At 42.5% G+C, this 22500-nt stretch overlaps 1 protein-coding gene across 3 annotated transcripts in view; it reads left to right on the top strand.

The window, feature by feature from the left end:
* Positions 1 to 22500, top strand: part of LOC107376256 (myosin-10) — a 93190-nt gene that overhangs the window by 11551 nt on the left and 59139 nt on the right. For all 3 annotated transcript variants that reach the window (XM_015945266.3, XM_015945265.3, XM_015945267.3), the window contains exon 3: positions 211 to 367. In XM_015945266.3, coding sequence (XP_015800752.3) covers positions 211 to 367 — 157 coding nt within the window. The remainder of the gene's footprint in view (positions 1 to 210; positions 368 to 22500) is intronic.

Below are 22500 nucleotides of genomic sequence, written 5' to 3'. Positions count from 1 at the left end.
GTCTGATGTTGTGTTACACGCCTGCTCTGATGATGTCACCTCTTAAAAAGTGTGTAATGATAAGCCTTGGCTGACTGATACAATGCATGCCCGATGATGTGAAACAGTAGGAATGCACACCTGCCTTTAAATCACAGAACACAGATCTACCAATTTGACGTCCTTTCCGCCCTACTTATGTTGTTTTTGTATTATTTATTGTAATTGCAGACATACTCCGGCCTTTTCTGCGTGGTCATCAACCCCTACAAGAACCTGCCCATTTATTCAGAGAACATCATTGAGATGTACCGAGGAAAGAAGAGGCATGAGATGCCCCCGCACATTTACGCCATCTCCGAGTCGGCGTACCGCTGCATGCTTCAAGGTAAAGTTCACCGTGATGTCATCAGCTTGGAGAGTGATATTGTACACACTGGTATTGTTGCACGAGTTGATAAAAATGGTTTGTTAATTTGATCTTGGAGTAGGTTGATGCAGCATCACTGAGCACGTCTGAGGAATCACCTGTTATTGAAGGGCTAGGTCAGATCTTTGCTAATGGGGTTTTGGGGAAAAGTATGAACTGTAAATCTTTATTCTCTTTGAGTGAGCTAATCTATTTAGCCTGACCAGACAGACGAGCTAAGAGAGTTCTGGGTCCGGCTGAAAAAAGCTCTAATCTCAAATTGGTATAGCGGTTTGCAGGGTTTCCCTCAGAAAATGAGCTAAGCCCGGCAGCTTCAGCTGTCGGGGGAGGTGTGGGGGATCGCACTCTCCATCCCGCAGCGCTCCTTCGTGTGTGTGTGTGTGTGTGTGTGTGTGTGTGTGTGGGGGGGGGGTTGCACAGGTTCCGCTGCTGTTTCTCACCAGATGGAGGGCTCCAGTTTTGCTTCGCCGTTCGTGTCAGCAGTCACGATAGGGTCGGGGAGGTGGGCGGGGCATGATGCTTAGCCTGGCGGGTGGCCAGCCTTATAAAATGCTGGGGGAAACCCTGGGTTCGTGTCGACACTTTTAAAAAAGGACAAATTATGCAAAATTTAACTTTTGCATTTTTTGCCCTGCCATGTGGACCTCTACTGCCTCCATAAACTCTCCAATGGATCCACACCAATACAAATAGTCCATCCAGTTTCTGTCAGTGTTTGGCGTCAGGAAACATTTGCTTCTATTAGCAATTTGAAAATGTCCCCTATTGTGATGTCACAATAAGGGACATCAGCATAGAACCACCCACCCTTTCTCGTTGCTTAGGGAGGCTTCTGCTCTGGACGTGGAGGAGCAGCAGCTCTACTCTGAGTCCCTCCCAGACATCTGAGCCTCTAACTTCTTAGCAAATAATAAGGGGATGGGTGGGCGTGGCCAGCAGCGGCTATTTCCAGAAGGTACAGCAGAAACAGTGAAGAATAAAACTGCTGAGATTGCTGTATGTGAGAGGGATTTAGTGGAACAGAGCTACCAACTGCGTCACTGTGTTTTCCAAACAGATGCCCTTCAAAGATCGAATTCTTTGTAGCATTTTGACTTCACTTCAAAAGATCTGAACTGTCCCTTTAATGTTGTAATTGGCGGTTATGTGAATGGTAACCAGACGCTTTAAGTCTTAGGATTCTAGCTGGCGTTTTCATTTAGACTGTTTTGGGAGATTTCTGTGGTTCAAGGTGCCCGTTGCGTGATTTCGGCTGAGATCTGTAATATCACAGCGTGAGTAGTGAGAGGCTTGCCTGGACCCACAAAGGGATTTGTGGTGAAAGTAAGAAGGGGAGGAGAGAACAGGTTTAATAATGTCTGTCTTCAGGTCGTCATTAACTGGACCTGCTGCTGGGGTAGCAGAGATTACTTTGCAGGGCAGTTTCATACCTCAAGCAACAGCTGTTTCGTACTTGACCCCACGGTGATCTAGTTATGACAACCCCAAATAAATATACTGCTACTGTAAGCCTTTTGGGCCCAAAAAATGATCTGGTCCTTACCACATCTGATCATATGGTGATAGCAGCCTCAGCCTCATTATTTATTCATAAAAATGTGATTAATGTGTCCTTTTCTTCTTCTCTTTCCTCTCTTCTGACTCTATAAACAATCTAAACATGAACAAAACTGTTCACTAATTTCCTGTCAGCGGCTGTTTTACTAATTATATGCATAAAATTTGTTATTGAAACCAATCAACCTGACAGTCATGCTTTTGGACTGTGGGAGGAAGCTGGAGTACCTGGAGGGAACCCACGCATGCACAGGGAGAACATGCAAACTCCATGCAGAAATCCCAGGTCGGGATGTGAACCCAGGACCTCCTTGCTGCAAGGCAACAGCTCTATTCAATTCAACTCAATTGAACTAAACTCAATTCAATTCAATTCAGTTCTATTCTATTCAATTCAATTCAATTCAAGTTTATTTATAAAGCGCCAAATCACGACAAGAGTCGTCTCAAGGCACTTCACATAATAAACATTCCAATTCAGGTCAGTTCATTAAGCCAATCAGAAATAATGTTTCCTATATAAGGAACCCAGCAAATTGCATCGAGTCACTGACTAGTGTCAGAGTCTTTACAGCAATCCTCATACTAAGCAAGCATATAGCGACAGTGGAGAGGAAAACTCCCTTTTAACAGGAAGAAACCTCCAGAGGATCCTGGCTCAGTATAAGCAGTCATCCTCCACGACTCACTGGGGATCGAGAAGACCGAGCAGGCGCACACACACACACGCACACACGCACACACACACACACACACACACACACACACACACACACACACACACACACACACACACACACACACACACACACACACACACACACACATACACACACACACACACACACACACACACACACACACACACCAAGTAGTGTTTCTATGGTTATATTGTGATGTCTTAGTAAATATTCTATTTGGTGAGAGATAAACTTTATTGTATTTATCCTACTGAATCTATAATTAAACGGGTAAACTAGTAGTAGCACATCCAACGTCAAAGAGAGTAAAGTGTTAATATCAGGAGAGGGAGAACGTTTAAGTGGTTAGCAGCAGTGTGCTAGACGATGGCCCCCTACATGAGGCCACCACAGCTCAGCAGAACATCATTGTAGCTTCTTCTGGGGAGAAAAACACTTAGAGAAAAAATAAAGTTAACAGCTGAAATTGCAGAAAATAATACAGTTAAAGAGCAGATTGTAGAAGAAAGTAGTCGAGTGTGGAAAGTGGTCAGTGTATCCTCCAGCAGTCTAAGCCTATAGCAGCATAACTACAGAGATAACTCTGGATAACCTAGCCTTTTAGATGGAGGCATGTTGGAGGCAGGGCAAGGGAGAGCCATCTTTACTGACTGTACACTCCACCTCCCTCTACTCCCCCACTTGTCCAGATCTAGGCTAACATCAGATTTTAACCATAGGCCCTATCAAATAAAAATATTTTAAGCCTATTCTTAAAAGTAGACAAAGTGTCTGCCTCACGGACTAAAGCTGGGAGCTGGTACAAACCTGTTTAACCTGGGATTTGAATGACATGTCCTGGTCAAAGATAACACCAAGGTTCCTTACTTTGTTCTCGGAGATTAATGTAATGCCATTCAGGTCAGGTGATTGACTAAGCAATTTCCTTTTCTGAATTTCAGGTCCAAAGATGAGAACTTCCGTCTTGTCTTGATTTTAAAGCAAAAAGTTTTGAGTCATCCAATGTTTTATGTCCTCAAGACAAGCCTGTAATCTACCCAACCGATTAGGTTCATCAGGGTTAATGGATAAATATAACCGAGTATCGTCAGCAGAACAATGGAAGTTTATCCCATGCTGTCTAATGATTTTACCAATTGGGAGCATATATATAGTAAATAAAAAATGGTCCAAGCACTGAGCCCTGTCGTACTCCACAAGTAACCCTGGAGTATGAAGACGATTTGTCATGTACGTTTACAAAATCAGACAGACATGATTTAAACCAGGCTAGCGCTGTTCCTTTGATCCCTACAACATGTTCGTCTTTCTAAAAGAACATTGTGATCAACTGTGTCAAAGGCAGCACTGAGATCTAACAAGACTAGAACAGACACAAGATTCTTATCTGAGGCCATGAGAATATCATTTGTAACTCTCACTAATGCAGTTTCAGTGCTGTGATACTCTCTAAAACCAGACTGAAATTCCTCAAACAGAGCATTAGTGTTTAAATGCTCACATACTTGGATGGCCACTATTTTCTCCAGGACTTTGGGTAAAAATGGAAGGTTAGATATTGGTCTATAATTCATTGGGTCATCTGGATCCAGAGAAGGCTTCTTAAGAAAAGGTTTGATTACAGCAACCTTAAAATCCTGTGGTACATATCCATTTACTAACGATAGATTGATTATATCTAGAATGGGGGCAGTAACCAAAGGAAATGCTTCTTTAAATAATTTGGTTGGGATTGGATCTAAAGTGCAAGTGGAAGGTTTAGATGAAGCTACTATTTTTGATAACTCTGAAAGCTCAACTGGATCAAAACGGTTCAATTACAGATGAGGTTCTACAGTTACCTCTGATGCTGCCTCACTTACTGAGGAAGAAGAAATCACATTAGGAAGGATGCTAAAGATTTTGTTTCTAATAGAATTAATTTTACTTGTAAAAAATCCCATAAAGTCATTGCTGCTGAGGGCTAAGGGAATAGATGGTTCAGAGCTATGATTCTGTGTAAGTTTGACAACTGTACTGAAAAGAAATTTAGGATTATTCTTATTCTCTTAAATTAGCAATGAAAAATAAGCAGTTCTAGCTTGTTGAAGCTTATTTTTATAAAGCACAAGACTATTTTTCCAGGATAGGTAGGCCTCCTCATGGTGCTTAGATCGCCATGTTCTCTCCAATTTCCTAGAGTTTTGTTTTAAAGCTCGTAAATGAGAATTAAACAGGGAGCCAACTTCCTGTCCCTAATTACCTTCTTTTTTAAAGGGGCAACATCATCTAATGCCACACGTAAAGAGGAATTAACATGATGGACTAAAGCATCAATTTGTGAGGGTCTAGAACTGAAAATATTGCCCTCTGATATGTTCCTCTGAGATGCTGAGGACAGTAAAGATGGAACAGTTGATTTAAAAGACGCAACTGCATTGTCAGATAGAGACCGACTATAGTGAAATTTATTTTCATGTCTCGAGAACTCAGTTATAAAAAACTCAAAGGTTATCAGAAAGTGGTCCGAGAGGACTGGATTATGCGGAAATATTGTTACTTCCTCACACTCTATGCCATAAGGCAGCACAAGGTCTAATGTATGATGGCAGGAGTGGGTGGAGCTATGTATTCTTTGAGTATTCTAACCACTGCGTCACCGTGCAGCCCGTGTAATTTATTTACTTTAAATAGTGTTTTAATGCACAAAATAAATATTTAAATTGTTAAAAATAAAAAGGAGTCTTTAACCTGCAAGTCCTTTTTAACTGCATCTGGTGATACTGTTGAGATCTGATGAGCTGGCTGGTCAGGCTATTGAAGTCCTGGAAACAACATAAAATCTCGGCTAGGGGGCGTTATTCATTAGCATTAGCAGCTCCACCACACAGCAGAACTCCTCCAGGCTTGTGTTATTTGTGGAGATAAAACATCAACGTTGGAGAGCAAAGAGAGTCAGTGGTAGAGTCATGTTGCTGTTAGCCAATCAGAGATGAGATGTCCACATATCAGGAAGTAGAACTCTAAATCCTGAGCTCTTCTCTGATCTGGCAATCTTCTGGATCCTGAAACAGGTGCACCAGGGCTTTTTGTACCCAGAACACGACTTACAAGATGAAACCACTGCACACCCATTAATCAAACGAGTGAACCACACCTTTAATCTCATGGTGCTTCTTTTTCTAATTTTTATGTTTTCAATCATTATATATATATATATATATATATATATATATATATATATAATTGTTGTTCTTGGGAAGCGCCGTGTGATTCTTTTCTTGAGAGGCGCTATATAAAAGATCATTTCTTCTTTTTCTTCTTCAATTCAGTTCAGTTTATTTATAAAGCACCAAATCACGACAAGAGTCATCTCTAGGAACTTCACACTGTAAACACTCCAATACAGTTCAGCTCATTAAGGAGATGTAATTTTTACCATTAATTTCTGAAACTATCCATCAAAATGTTGTTGAAAATGAAGCAGAGTCTTTACAGCAATCCTCATACTAAGCAAGCATTTAGCGACAGTGGAGAGGAAAACTCCCTTTTAACAGGAAGAAACCTCCAGAGGATCCTGGCTCAGTATAAGCAGCCATCCACCACGACTCACTCTTGTCTTTGCCGTCCCACCTCCCCCCGGACTAAACCGGGTCCAAACACACGTCCTTTTAGGAAAACCAACGTTTCCATGTGGTGTTTACTCTTTAACCCTCCCACCTCACCCCTGCCACGTGGACCTCAAGGGATAAACCATCAATCCTGCTCAATGGTCAACTTTCCTCGCGGGGTCACCCATAAAGACAGTGGGAGGGTTAATAAATTCAGTCAAAATTCTTCCTGTGAAATATTTAAATCTCTTGGATCAGGTTCCCCTTTTGCTCCGTTGAGGTGTTCTTCGTTGTAAACCAGCACACAAAAGCACTTCCACTCATGTTATCACTCTGTAAGCTGTTTGTTCCAGATAAATAGGACGTGTCTCTTGTGCCCCAGTTTCCTTCCCTGACCCCCTTTTGCCCTGCTTACTCTTTTGGACACTTGTAACAGGCATGCAGTGGAAATAGGTCACCCCTGTTTCACATTTTCCTTCCACGCCGTGCTAACTAATACAGCTGCGTCGCTGTAAAGCTTTGACATTCGTCTGAACATCTCCTCTGCTGAACTCCTGGGATAATTCGCCACCATGGATACCTGCACATTATAGCCTTCCCTCTGGATCTGGAGTAAAGGTGCCACTTGTTGAGGGACAGCGTTCCAGCTTGTTTTTGTGTCTTGGATTGTTTCAGTCTATGTAATATGGTCACTGTCCCTTTCACATAGTGTCCTTCAGCGCTCTCAAGTCAACTCTGGCTCTTTTCTAATCACTTCCCAGACTGACTTTCTCATTTCAACCATTTTTTCCTGCTTTATTTTCTATTTCTTTTCCTTCCTCTTTTAAGTTTTTCAGCCAGAATGATCTGGTTTGGAAAACGCCAAAGAGGAAAATTCCCCACATCCTTCAAGGCATTCTGGCGAACTTGAAAAATTCAAACCGCAGCTCCGCTGGATGCTCTGTTTCAGCTCAGTTTGCTTCGTGTTGCTCTGCATAGTCTTTGTTCAGGAAGCAGCAGGGGGCAAGTGTACAGAAAGCGCACCTTCAAATCATTTTTTCATGTCAGGTTACGCCCCTGGTGGTTAGGGTTAGCCAGCACTCTGTCTAACTGTTAAACTCACTTATTTAACCTTTCAGCTTGTCAGGAAAAACATAACCGTGCACGACAGGCTTCCTGTGCATGCATACTTTCATTAATGTCTGAGTTTCTGACAGTTTCTGCTTCCAGCCTCGCCAGAATGAAGAACACGAGCAGCGCTGCGAATGCCAGCTGCCCTTAGAGGCAGTCGAACTCGATTACACATCACGATCATGAAAATCTTTGGTATCTAGAAGCTAAGCAGCTGTTTTTATCAAAGGGCAAAGATACCCAGAAAGCATAATCTATGCTTGGATTTCTTTGGATTCGTCGTGATTGAGTTTAAATCCCTGAGTTGGAAGTTTTGGTTACACTTTAGTTTAGGGAACACAAATTAACCATTAATTAGCTGCCAATTAATATGCATATTAGTGGACTACTAAGTGTGAACTAGTCATTATTAAGCACTTATTAACAGCTTATTACCAATGCTGTAATTCTAACATTAATAGGCCATAAATTAAGAGTTTTATCATAATAAGCCATTCATAATGGTTGGTTGCTGATTAACTCACATACTAATTAGCTCAAATCAATATGTGGCTTTTAACGAAGTAACTCAAGGGGATCTTATTCTTGCCTTTAAGTGGTTAATTAATACTAAACTACTAGTAATAAGGTACGAACAAAATCTGACTTTAGAATGGGGAACATGTTCTTGCTTACAAGTGGTTAATTGATTGTTGTTTAGGCTCTATTAACATGTGGAGTTTGGAGTTCATTGACATAATACCAGAACATAATATGTTTGGTTATTAATGCAGAATAACTATTCCCCTTGAATTACTTCTTTAAAAGCCACATATTGATTTGAGCTCATTAGTATGTGCGTTAATTAGCAACAAACCGTTTACTTTCACTCAACAAACCATTGTGAATGACTTATTATGATTAAACTCTTAATTTATGGCCAGTTAATGTTAGAATTACAGCATTGGTAAAAAGCACCTAATAATAGCTTAATAGAGGTAACTGTAGAACCTCATCTGTGTTTGAACCATTTTGATCCAGTTGAGCTTTCAGAGTTATCAAAAATATTAGCTTCATCTAAACCTTCAACTTGCATTTTAGATCCAATCCCAACCAAATTATTTAAAGATACATTTCCTTTGGTTACTGCCCCCATTCTAGATATAATCAATCTATCCTTAGTAAATGGGTATGTACCACAGGATTTTAAGGTTGCTGTAATCAAACCTTCACTTAAGAAGCCTTCTCTGGATCCAGATGACCCAATGAATTATAGACCAATATCTAACCTTCCATTTTTACCCAAAGTCCTGGAGAAAATAGTGGCCATCCAAGTATGTGAGCATTTAAACACTAATGCTCTGTTTGAGGAATTTCAGTCTGGTTTTAGAGAGTATCACAGCACTGAAACTGCATTAGTGAGAGTTACAAATGATATTCTCATGGCCTCAGATAAGAATCTTGTGTCTGTTCTAGTCTTGTTAGATCTCAGCGCTGCTTTTGACACAGTTGATCACAATGTTCTTTTAGAAAGACTTGAACATGTTGTAGGGATCAAAGGAACGGTGCTAGGCGTGGGCGACGGTGGCACAGGAGTTAAGTGCTCGCCCCGTAATCGAAAGGTTGCAGGTTCGAGCCCCGCTCAGTCTGTCGCTGTCGTTGTGTCCTTGGGCAAGACATTTAACCCACGTTGCCTGCTGGTGGTGGTTGGAGGGACCGGTGGCGCCAGTGCTTGGCAGCCTCGCCTCTGTCAGTGCGCCCCAGGGCAGCTGTGGCTACATCGTAGCACATCACCATCAGTGTGTGAATGTGGGTGTGAATCGGTGAATGACTGGTTGTGTTGTAAATCACCTTGGGGGGTTCCAGGACTCTAGAAGGCGCTATATCAAATGCAGGCCATTTACCATTTACTACTTAAATCCTACCTGTCTGATAGATTTCATTTTGTAAACGTACATGACAAATATTCTTCATACTCCAGGGTTACTTGTGGAGTACCACAGGGTTCAGTGCTTGGACCAATTCTTTTCACTATATATATGCTCCCAATTGGCAAAATCATTAGAAAGCATGGGATAAACTTCCACTGTTATGCTGTCCACGTTTGCTGCTGTGGCCCCCAGACACTGGAACTCTCTCCCCCTGAGTCTGAGATCAGTGGACTCAGTGGTCTCCTTCAAAAAGCAGCTGAAGACTCACCTGTTCAAGCTGGCTTTTGTATGACCTTCTTCACCACTCTCTCTTTATTCTGCTCTCCCCACCTATTCCACCTTCCTCAGGATCCACTGATTTCCCTCTTTCCTATTCACTCTCTCTCTTTCTTAACATTTTTTCTTTTAAATCCCAACTGCCTATTTTAGCTCATTTTAAATATATTTTTAAACATTTTCTAAATGCTTTTTTATATTTTTACTTTTTGTTTTTGTTTTTGTGAAGCGCCTCGTGATTTTTATCTTGAGAGGTGCTATAGAAATGATATTTTCTTCTTCTTCTTCTGACGATACTCAGTTATATTTATCCATTAACCCTGATGAACCTAATCGGTTGGGTAGGTTACAGGCTTGTCTTGAGGACATAAAAAATTGGATGACTCTAAAATCTTTGCTTTTTAATCAAGACAAGACGGAAGTTCTCATCTTTAGACCAGAAATCCAGAAAAGGGAATTGCTTAGCCAATCACGTGACCTGAATGGCATTACATTAATCTCCAAGAACAAAGTAAGGAACCTTGGTGTTATCTTTGACCAGGACATGTCATTCAAATCCCAGGTTAATCAGGTTTGTATGATTTCCTTTTTCCACCTTCGGAATATTGCTAGGATTAGAAGCATCCTTTCCAGGAGTGATGCTGAAAAACTAGTTCATGCATTTATTACATCAAGACTGGATTACTGTAATTCACGCTAATTAACGATAAGTCGCTTCTGTAAGGAGAAGGGTGTAGGACAAATGAGGAGAGAGAAGGGAATGTTGGAGGGCTTAACATTTAGGGAGATGTTTAGAAACAGGCTGCTGCTTTGATTGTGAGGGTTGCAGGATGAGCAGTTTGGAAATGAGATGAGGTAAAAACCCCAAAGAGCCGAGCAGATCTTTAGGGAGTCAGGGAAAGACAAGAGGGTGCAGAAGGGGAAATAGTTTACGGGGGGAAAAGAGTGGAGTACAGGCAGAGGGGGCAGCCTTACAATGGAGGCTTTGTGCACTCCGAAGGGGGCTGGGACCACGGTGAAGACACGGCAGCCTGGAGCTGCACAGCTCTAGGGGAATGAGGCCATGGGGCAGTTACGACCACAGAGGACGGCAGGCGAAGGGCACTCCTGGTGTCTGAGTGAAAAGACAGGTGTTTGACTCTTCCTGGATGTGGCCATGTGATGGACGACCTGTCCAGGGTTTGCCAGCTCGCCAGAAACATCAGGATGTGTCTTTCAGACAGATAAGGAAGTGTGTTCACATGGTGTGCACATTCTCTCTCGTAGAATAACGCTGGAATACTCATGAGAAGAAGGCATCTGTGGAGTTTAACTCAGGATCAAATCATGTTTCTAACCAAATCAGGACATGATCATCAGTAAGGTGTGTGTGTGTGTGTGTGTGTGCCCTTACAGTCTGGGTGACATGACTGTAGTGCGGTTGGTGGTAGTCATGTCCCACAGGCGAGGAGTCTGAAGGCTAAAGCGCTCACTTTGTGGTGTTACATGATGATGTGATAGTGTTGAAATTAATATTAATTATATTATTGATTGGAAACCAAATTAATAACTTACAGTGAATTTCTCTCTTTTTTTTGTTGCATATTTGATAATTAGGTGTTGTTCTTTTATTTTCTTTTTACATATTTGAATTAAACACTGACATTTGTGAAATCCCCAAGTTTTGGAAAAGTTTGACCAGAATTCCCGACACGAGAAGCATTCTGAGCTCTTTGCTTTCATTAATCTTAACTGTGGCAACACGATTTAAGCTGCAGCCCCTGTCGTGCATCTCCCTCGTTCCTGGACAGTGTTGTCATGAGTAACACATAGCGTTGATGCCAGAAGCTTCAGCGCTGCAGATAGGATTACATGACTGATGTTGTCTCTGCCCTCTCTGTGACTCCTGTAATCTTCCAACAAGCTCGCTGCATGGATCCATCCTGCCTTGTGTCAACGCTTCAGGCTGCTGCTGGTGGTGGGCAGATGTTCTGGTCCCACTCTGGACCCCTCAGTCCCACCTGAGTATTGTTGCTGACCATGTTCATCCCTTTGTGACCACATGGACCCATCTCTGATGCTACTTGGCTACATGACCATGAGTTCACTGGACTCCAACGACCTCCACAGTCACCAGATCTCAGTCCAGTCCAGACACTTTGGGGTGTGGTGGAATGGGATACCACACCCTACCAACTTTATTTCTATAGCACAATTTAAGGCACGGCGTGAGAGCTGACCAAAGTGCTGAACAGGCAGGTTCAATTAAAACAAAAAAGAAAAAAATAATGAGAAGATAAAACACAACAGTAAAAACTATAAAATCATAATACCATAACATGAATCACGGTCTTAAAACCAAGTGATAAAAGTTTGTTTTTAAACGAGATTTAAAAACAGGCAGAGAGGATGCCAGCCTAACTGTAATGGGCAGTGAGTTCCAGAGCATGGGGGCAGCGTGGACAAACGCACGTTCACCTCGTGATTTGTAGGACATCTGGGGAGTGCAAAGCAGTAGACGGTCAGCTGACCTCAACATACGAGTAGGTACATAGGGAGTCAGCAGGTCGGACAGATAAGGAGGAGCTAGGTCGTGTAGGGCTTTAAAAACAAACATCAGTATCTTAAAACGCACACGAAATGTGATGGGGAGCCAGTGAAGACGTTCCAGTACTGGTGTAATATGACTATGTCGACTTGTGTTTGTTAAAAAACTAGCAGCTGCATTTTGGACAACCTGCAACCGGTTCAGGGCAGAGACTGGAGTTCCAACTAATAGTGCATTAGCGTAGTCCAAGCGAGAGGTGACGAAAGCGTGGATGACTGATTCCAAGTGATTAAGATCGGTCTTAAACAAGTTTTAGGCGGCGTAACTGATAAAAACAAGACCTCACCACTGAGTTGATCTGAGGAGTCATTGAGAGGTTGGCATCCACTTTTACCCCGAGGCTTATTACACACTGCTTAGGGATAAACCATCAAAAGTGGAATGAGAGCCAGAAGGATTGCGGGTATCAAAGACAATGGACTCAGTCTTTAAATCATTCAACCTGAGCAAATTGGCCGCTAGCCAGCCCTTTACGTCTGCCAGGCATGCCGCAAGACGAGAGTCCACATTTCCATTTTTTAGTGCAACGAAGGAGCAGAAACTCTGAGGAAGTTTACAACACCTTGTTGAGTCCATGACATGCAGAATCAAGGTGTTCCTTATAGCAAGGCCCATGAGCGTAAACTAAAACTACACGGAACTCCTTAAAATTCCCGGATCCATCATTCATCGGTTCTATCGTATGAAGTCATGGCACAGTTTATTCCCTGTGACGGAGCTCCTGCTGCCCATGTGAGTCTGGAATTCCTGTGGGGCCTGGTGGCCAGAAACACACACACACACACACACACACACACACACACACACACACACACACACACACACACACACACACACACACACACACACACGCACGCACGCACGCACGCACGCACGCACGCACGCACGCACGCACACACACACACACACACACACACAGGAAATCTGCTTGGTCCTGTTAGATTATGGCAGGCCTCGACATCACAAAGAACCTCTGTGGACCTAACATCCACCCGACGGCTGCCATCTGCAATCGATTATGCTGCCAAATACTTTCTGCTACGTCTCCAGCAACAACTTTCTCTCCCCTCTCATTCAGTGTGTTTACATGAAGCCAGTAACCCTTTTAAAACCCGAATATTCACAGTAACCCGGTTCCGCAGGTCCATGTAAACAGCGCCAAAAACCCGGATATGCTCATAACCGGGTTTTTAAAAACCCGGTTACTACACCTGGGGTAACCCTTTTCTAACCTGAATGTTTGGTCGTGTAAACGCATACCGGGATATCCCCATCAAAGCTTGTGTTCTGCGCATGCTCTGTTCGCAAGGAATCTTGGTCTTTTGAGTAGCGAGACGTCTTGTATGCGCCAGAACTCCGGAAGTAAACAACAAATTGGGAGCAACATGGCGAGTCGCGGCACAGCACCACACTTTTGGAGTGACGAGGACACCTCTGTCTTCATCGGTCTGGTGAAAAGTATGAACATTATGTCTTTTGTTGACGGCCGAAAGTACAGAGACAGCGAAATATACAAGAAGGTAACCGAAAAGAAGAACCGGAAATGACGGATATTGCGTCTTGACGTAGTCCATACGTCCTGACGCTACCCCAACGTCCGCATTTAAATCGGGTTATGCAAGTTAGGGGTAACTCTTTCTATTTATGCTTGTAAACGGGTTATTCTGATCAACTCAGAAACCCGAATACCGACCTTAACCCGATCATAACCCGGATATTGGCTGCATGTAAACGTAGTCAGTGTGGGTGAAGCCAACACCCATCAACAAAGGGCTAATTTTACTCCCAGAGTCGGGACACAAACAGATATGTCTACAGTGCTGCTGCAGCTCGAGATGCGGCTTGCCTTGGTTGTACTCGTGCTATAATGTGACTGTGATACCTTACACAGGTAACGCTTTCCACCAGAGACAGCCCGGATAAGTAGACGACGAGCTGTGGCATCAAAGTGACCCCACTGGGTTGTTTCAGTGCTTCAGAATCTGAACCATCTCATGTGAAAGAGGTGCAGCCGGTCTCATGACCTGCTGTTTTTGACAAATGTCCCACGTTCAGACGGCTTCATCGGTGACAGCCTGAATGAGGACGGGACGTCTCCGCTGCAGGGAGTAGACCGCACCCTTGTTCACTATTATGGGAAATGAGAGCGCCTCTGAATGTCTCTGCTGTTTTGACACTGCTGCTACTTTTGTCTGGCTTCACCACCGTGCTTACTGAACCAAAAAAGCAGATTACGTCTGAGTCCTCTCTCATGTGTTTGTATGTAGTCTGCTTCATAACGATCAGGGATTTGCAGTGTTTACTTTTTGCCACATAACCTCATAAAAACCCGACGAAGTTTGAAATATTAGATTTTGGTGTTTTCTAAAACGTCCCCAGTCCCACACCCCCTCTGTCTGTGAAACGTGGTTCTCGACACCCCTCTCCCACAGTCTCCGTTGCCAACTCTGTCTGGTCTCCCCCCCTTTTTTTTTTTTTTTTACCTCCAGACGTTTCTCATTTCACCCCTGCATGAGAAGCATTTGAAAAATGTGTGTTTTGGGACTTGAAAAGGGAAAGACTCCAAAAGCCTGTCTGAACTCTCTCTGTGGAGTGTAACAGGAGCTATAGGTCCAACCAGAGTTAGCAAATTCAGAATCACTCTACCTGATGTGTGTCGTAAAGGCTTTCTTTAACTGTTATTGTGTCACATTTAAAATTTGCCTGCATAGTTGCAGCATCCCACCAAAAGGCCAGCGTTGTATTTTCTGGTCTTTTGTGTGAAACCACAGATGTGTTTGTGTCATCATTAGGGATGGGTACCTTTGACATTTGAATCGATCCGGTACTAATTCCCGGTACCTAGGAATCAATACCAGTAGTTAACGGTACCAATTTTAGATACTTTTGAGTGTTTAATATTTTAATTCTCTTTTATAATTAAATATATATTTTTCTCAATATATAACCATATTTGATAAATATCATGATAAATAACATACAACTGTTTGTATTTTAACATCGTCCTTGTAGTTTTATAAGCTGATAATTAAACTGAAGCAAATATCTTTACTGTGAACTAAATTTACTGCGTATCTTCATTCCTTTTGCCGTCTTTTTTCATTTGATTTTTCCTTCTGGGAAGTTAGAATTTCCGAGGAGAAAGCGAACGCACCATTAGCTGAAAACAAGGGTGGCAATGGAAGCTAATTTATCAAGCTAACGTTATCTTAAACAGTTTGTTTAGCTGCTGGAGCAGATTAAAACGATGATGCCTCACACTTAAATCGTTGTCGCTGGTTTCATCTTCACCCAGTCACCCGTCGCATTTAGTAAAGTGAAGCCAAACTTTAGAGCGCGTTCATGTTCTTCTAGTCGGAAATTCGGAGTTCCGAGGAGAAAGCGAACGCACCATTAGCGGAACGGAAGCTAACAAATCAAGCTAACGTTATCTTAAACATTTTATTTACCTACCGGAGCAGATTAAGATGAGGATGTCTCACTTAGATCGTTGTCCCTGGTTTCATCACCACCCAGTTACCCATCACATTTGTCTTGTTTAACTTGTCTTGTTTTTAATTTGTTTAGAAAATAAATTTCTTACTTTTTATAAACCTGACTTTGAATTAATACGAAGTGTGTTATGATCACTGAAAAAGCAAAGAATCCTAATTCTTCTGATTCAAAGATCAATCAGAGTGATACTCTATATTATATAGAATATCACATCTTATTGTTCACAAGTAAAGGTAATATATTAAGCTTAAAAAAAAACATATTTACCCCTTCTACATGTTTAACTTTAAAATACCGGCATTGAAATTTCCTTCAAAATTTCTGTTAAAAGTACATTTGGAGCGACAAAAGAATGAAAAAAATCTTTTAAAATTTAAAAACTTTATTTTCACTTGATGGTAAAAAGCAACAATAGGCTTTACTCATTTAAAGGTGCAATATGTAAGAATGAAACAAGAACGACATCCTGTGATCAGACTTGATTACTGTAGCCCTTTTCCCAAAACAAAGTCACTCTCACTCCCATTTTGTTCACGGCTGTTGCTAGTTATGGATCAGCACCAGAAGATTCTAGATAACAAACAAGACGAGTCACGTGCAGTAAGTTGATTAGTAGATAAATACATTGTTACATATATCTGGCGTTAGCACTCGTGGGTGTTTTATGGTAAGGAGCACTTACTACACTTATTACGGTAGTATGATTCTGACATTAGAGGTTGTTTGTCATCTTGCTGTTATAGTTCTGAACAACTCATTAAAGGAAGTAAAACACCATGATTGACTCATTATTCACTTCACACATACATGTCAATGTAATGTCGAGCTGTTGGTTGTTGGTGGAGCCAACTGGAGCCGACTGGTGGAGCACTGTTAGCTCAGCGTTAGCCTCTAGCCTTCTTTACTCGATATTAGAGTGAAACAAAAAGATGCCGTGACTTCTTAGGGGTACAAGAAATAACTTTTGGGTCGCTCCTGTTTACTGGCTTCGGTTCTTTAAACAACTCAAGAGCTTTCTGCCTGCTGGTGTTAAATTACAAACGCCAGCGCTGTAGCTTTAGCTCATCTGAGACTCGGCAACCTAACGGGCTCACTGACTGTAGACTTCAACTACAACCTTCTTTAGTTATTTTGAATGGAGAAAATCTGACAACCCCCCAGCCGGTTGTTTCAGTATAACCTTCTTTTCAACATGATTGAGACATTAGACTGTTTTGTGATTATTTCACTGTGGAATTCATACATATTGCCTCTTTAAAGGTGTAGAGCACTTGTTTGTTCAGTACATTTGCAGTGGTCTCTGGTGGGCCTTGATACCTGTACTCAGGGCAAAAAAGCCCAGTAGTGCCTGCATCAGCACGGGCATGTCTGGTCGCCTCGGATTGGATAACAGCAACACGACTCTACCATTAACTCTGTTTACTCTGCAACGTTGATGTTTTATCCCCACAAATAACACAACCTTGGAAGAGCTTCCGCTGTGTGGTGGAGTTGCTAATGCTAATAGTTAGCTTCTACTAGCCGAGACATTGTCTGCTGTTTGCTGGATGCTAAAACAACAGCTTTCCCCGTCACGAGTCAAGATGGGCGAGTGCACGCGATTGCTTGACGTAGATCTGTCAGGATTTTCTAATCCTAGAGTCTCACCGTCTGTTCTCTATCAGAAGCTAATGCAGGAGATCGGTGTAGGAGACTATTTTCATGTTCAGCCTGCATGAAAAACTCAGAGTGACCTGTTAGAATCAGAAATAATCATTCAGATTGTCCCAAAACTGTATGGAGGAGTGGTATAATAGTCTCATTTAGAGGATATTCTGAGAGATTTAATGGAAGTCAGAGAGGAGGAGGAGAAGACCAAACCAGACCATTTGGAAAGGACGCATGGCTTTATGTTGTTATTGTGTAATAAAATCAGATCAGCGGACATCATGAGTGACACATACCACAAAGCTGCAGTTCAGTTTCAGCTGTTTATTAGAAACATTTCACAGAGAAGATAAACAACAAGGCTGACACAAAAACTCAAAGTAGATGTTTACAAAAGCTTCTCCTCTTCTTTGTGTGCCTTGGCTCTTTCTTTATCTCCACACATTCTCTCCCAGGTGGTCCCTCAAACTAGGCTGTCATTTCCGAGAGGGTGGAGACATTCCACGACCCACTCTGACGATCTATTTCTGCCTGTGATCTCAGCTGCCAGCCGACATCACAGTGCTGGAACGTCCCGGCGGGCTTCATTTACAGGCACGTCAGCAGAAACTTTCCATTTGTCTGCTGGATTTGTCTTCGTTGTGGTGTGGCTCTAATGTGCCACTCTGAACCGTTCCTCAGTGCTATCTTTGTCGACCCCCCCTTTATTCTGTTATCGGATCTCTTCCCACCACACCCACTAGTTCCTGACCACATTCTGCACTCTCCTGAGAAGAGTTCACCTCAACAACAGCATCCTGTCGCTGTCTTTGGGATTTATTGTTGCCCTTTTATCCATTTGTTCAGCCGATTGTGTGAAAACATTGCACCATTCCTGTGTTGTGATCTAACCTGTACAATTATTAGGAATTAAGCATAACACCTAAAGTACCAAAAGAGCCAACCCCCTTCTCCATTTCTTTTCAATGTCACCTATTTGGCTTCGCCATTCTGCTGAAAACACCACCTGCTTCACACTCCAGAGATCCATTTTCTCAGAAAGAATTAACACACACACACACACACACACACACACACACACACACACACACACACACACACACACACACACACACACACACACACACATTCTTGTATTTGTAACTATGTTAGGACTTTGTATTGACTTCCATTCATTTTAGTGAATCCACTATGCCTAACCCTAACCCTAACCCTCCTGGCTGGCTCGCCATTATGTAGATGGAGGGTTTAATATATTACCTTTACTTATGACCAATAAGCTGTGATATTCTATATAAATTTAGAATATCAACCTTATTAGTCATAAGATTAATCGGCAGATTAAAGGCAACAAATGTAGGCTCCTGTCTCCATATGACCGGATACTGAAGAGGTCAAACTGTACATGAAAAACTGACCAATTCTGGACGCTACATCTGTAACAAAAACTCAGTTCACATCTGTAAACCCCTGGGGAGGACTCCATATTAGGACCGGGTTTTGGTCCTAACAAGGACCATCGGTCGTAAGAAGGTTTGTAAATATCCCAAATCCGGTCTTCACAAGGGTACAAATACAAGCCCCCCCCCCCCCCCCCACACACACACACACACACACATTGTGCCCTTCTCTTTTACAGCTGAGCAAATGCCTAATTGACAGCGGATGTAACGTCATTGCAGTGAATGCACCTGGTCTGTTACGTCGTTCTGTGGCTGTAAATGTATAAACGTATCTCTGAGGTCAGAAAGAAGATGTTTGCATGTCGCTCTCAAGGCTGCAACATCACTGCTCAAAGATTTTAAAGAGACAATGTGTAGTTTTTACCATAAATCGCTGGAGTTATACATCCTAATGTTAATGAGTTAAACGATGCCCAGTTGTTGAAAAATATTGGCAGCTTTGTAAGATATGAATGTAAAAATCATGTTTCAAATCAATCAATCAATCATCAATCAATCAATCAATCATCAATCAATCAATCAATCAATCAATCAATCAATCAATCAATCAATCAATCAATCAATCAATCAAGCAATCAATCAATCAATCAATCAATCAATCAATCAATCATCAATCAATCAATCAATCAATCATCAAGCAATCAAGCAATCAATCAATCAATCATCAATCAATCAATCAATCAATCATCAATCAATCAATCATCAATCAATCAATCAATCAATCAAACTTTATTAATCCCAGAGGGAAATTAGAGTTTCAGTACACACAATTCAGAGATCAGACATACATGGGCAAGACACATGACAAGAATAGGTGACTGTGGTCATTCGCAACCCGAGTCGCGCTACCTTAATAGAGAGAGAAAAGGGTAACATGAGGAATTGATTCGGGAGGAGGGGGAAAAAGGCACTTCATAGCTACTCTCCCACCAGGAGGGCAGCTTTGCTCTGCAAAAAAAAAAACACACCTCAAACAGATAAGCAACAGATAACACAACACAACATCACAATAGGAAGGCAGGGGGGGGGCTGGGATCCTGTTTCCCCAGCGAGAGCAGCCATCTACGGCACTCAGCCACTGTAGCCACAGGTAGGAGGGAGATCTTGGGAGGAGCGCAGAGCACATTGACTCCTACAGGTTGATGACCTCGCCAGGCTGAAGTCCACCAATCCGAAGGTGGGGTGGGGGTGGGGGGGGGGGAGGTCGGGTTTTCACGGCATCTGTCTGCATTCCTTCGTGGGGGTTTGTTGTTGGCATCTCAAGGCTGCCATGGCGTCAGATTCGGATAACAAGACTTTATTTGGGTCAGGCTGAGATAATTTTCCTCTCTGCCTTCAGTCTGTAACTGATTATTCAAGTCCTTCAGTGAAGCCAATTTAGGTTTTTAACATCTCCACACCATCCGGTTACCCTCTCTGAGATGACATCCATTTTGCACACTAATACCGGTATCGCAGCTAGAACATTGTCCAGCTTGCGATTCACCTCGAGTAGCGTCCCAGTCTGTGAGGTCTCCACACGGACGGTGCTCTCCGTGGGTGCGGGTCGCCCTCCAATCGCTCCTGTCTTCCCAAATTTCCAGAAAACCAGATATCCTCCCACTCCAATCAGAAGAAATCCAGTGATCATCAGGCCAAACATCCACACGTCTTCGACATCCTCAGTGGACAGCTGGGAGAGGCATACGATCTTCCACTCTTTCCAGGAATCCATCATATATCCCGCCGGGTGTGTCCCTTGCGGGCATGTGGGAGCCCCCCTGCTATGTTCTCATTGTTGAAAACATCTTATCAATTGCGTTGAATGACCAATTTATCAAATCCATTTCTAAAAAATAGGGTTTTTCAAACAGACATGGGTCTAAGTCTCTGGGTGATGCCATATTAGACAAAATATTTCCTTCTACAGGAGCCCGTGAGGACAAAACACATCTACTGATTTGTAAAAAAAAATGGTTACATGACTTTCGCCATTCATAAACGTTGTTTACACGCTTACCTCTTCACTCGTTGCCAGTGATGAAAGGGAGTCTGGTGTGCTTGTTTTTTTGCTGGAGGTTGCGCTCCCAGGGATCTTTGACCCTAATGACCATCCGTTGGTAAGGTCTTACTCCAACACAAAAATACTGCTTGCTTAGAGCGATTTAGGTATGTACTGCCCCCTACTGCCAGGAAAAATGCACACCGTCCCTTACAGGAACGTTTTTTATCAGAGTACCCTGGTTATTCGGATGGGATGTTGATCTGGCCGGTTAAGGTGCAGAATCCCATAGATGATTGTTAAAGAGCAAGTCACCCCCCTACCAGAGTATTACTCCACTCCCACTTCCTGTTTGAAAAATGCAACAAATGCTGTTGCCTAGCAGACCGAGAGGGCGGAGTCGCTAACAAATACACACACAAAGGCTCACAACGACATTGTGACATCATATGGTACCAGCTAACGTTCTAGGGTACCTCTTAGCCAATAGCGATGGCAGATTTAAATTCAAATGCAGTGCTGAGTTTTTACCTGACAACAGCACAACTTTGACAGCTTTAGGCAGAAAATGTAAATTTTAACTAAAATGCACTAAAGTGCAAAACTATTGACTACACGTGTCTGCAGCATGATTAGACACACATTTATATAGTTTATCAGAAAAAAAAGTAGATTTTTGGGTGACTTGCTCTTTAAGGTTTTTTTGTCTTCCCACCTCTTGGGAATTGATCACAAGTCAAATAAAGGTCTGGGGAATTTCCTGGAAATGGCCCAGATATTAAGTTCCTAGAGCTGTTAGACATTAGTTCATCACCAAACTGTTGTTGGATATTTAGAGGAGTTCCTCTGGGAGGATGTTTAGGTACCATCCTTTATTCATGTCTCTGTTCTGAGGCAAAACTGTAATCGAGCTCGCTTCTTTGGCCAAGAAGCACTTCTCCACACACATAAATGGTCTCAGGACACTTTACTGATGGAGGACATAGAACTGATGGGAGCTCTCACCTCTTCTCCAGATAATCCCTTTTCAGATGCCCTCAAATGTCAGAAAACGGACTCATCAGAGAAATATCTTTCCTCCAGTCCTCAGCACTCTGAGTCTGTCCCTGATGTTTTTCTTGGAGAGAAGCAGCTTCTTTTATTTTCTTCTTGACAGCAGGCCATCCTCTAAGAGCCTTTACATCATTGCAACGGCACTCACACCTGTCTACTTATGGGTAACGAACCGTGACTTCAAAACCCTAAATCACACATACTTGTGATATAAAATTTTTACCACAAAGCGTTGGTTTATCAACACACAGAGCTAAAGTAAAAAAGACAGAATGAGACGAATTGAGGTGCTGGTGCATCAGCTTCAACATTAACCTCAAAGTTTGCATGGATGACTTGAGAGGAAAGTTCCCTTCTCTCTTTGTCTGAAAAATCTCTTGAAGAAGGTTTTGTGAATTTCAAGCCAGCAGCATCATTGCTGTTTATCACTGTAGGCCAGAAGCTCGCCTCTTTTTCCATTAAACAGCGTTTGTGATGTCACAAAGCTTTTTTTAATGTTCTTATCTCTGTTGTTCGGAGGATTATGTGTGACATTTACACGCTGCAGGTATCCACAGACTGGGACACTTCCCAGATCGCTACTTCAACCGTCTGGGAATGTGAATGAGCTCCGACTCACACACACACACACACACACACACACACACACACACACACACACACACACACACACACACACACACACACACACACACACACACACACACACACACACACACAC

The sequence above is a fragment of the Nothobranchius furzeri genome, chromosome 12 (assembly GCF_043380555.1).
Source record: "Nothobranchius furzeri strain GRZ-AD chromosome 12, NfurGRZ-RIMD1, whole genome shotgun sequence".
NCBI lineage: Eukaryota > Metazoa > Chordata > Actinopteri > Cyprinodontiformes > Nothobranchiidae > Nothobranchius > Nothobranchius furzeri.
Note: the sequence above shows the minus strand (reverse complement) of the source record. Positions and strands in the feature narration are given on the sequence as shown.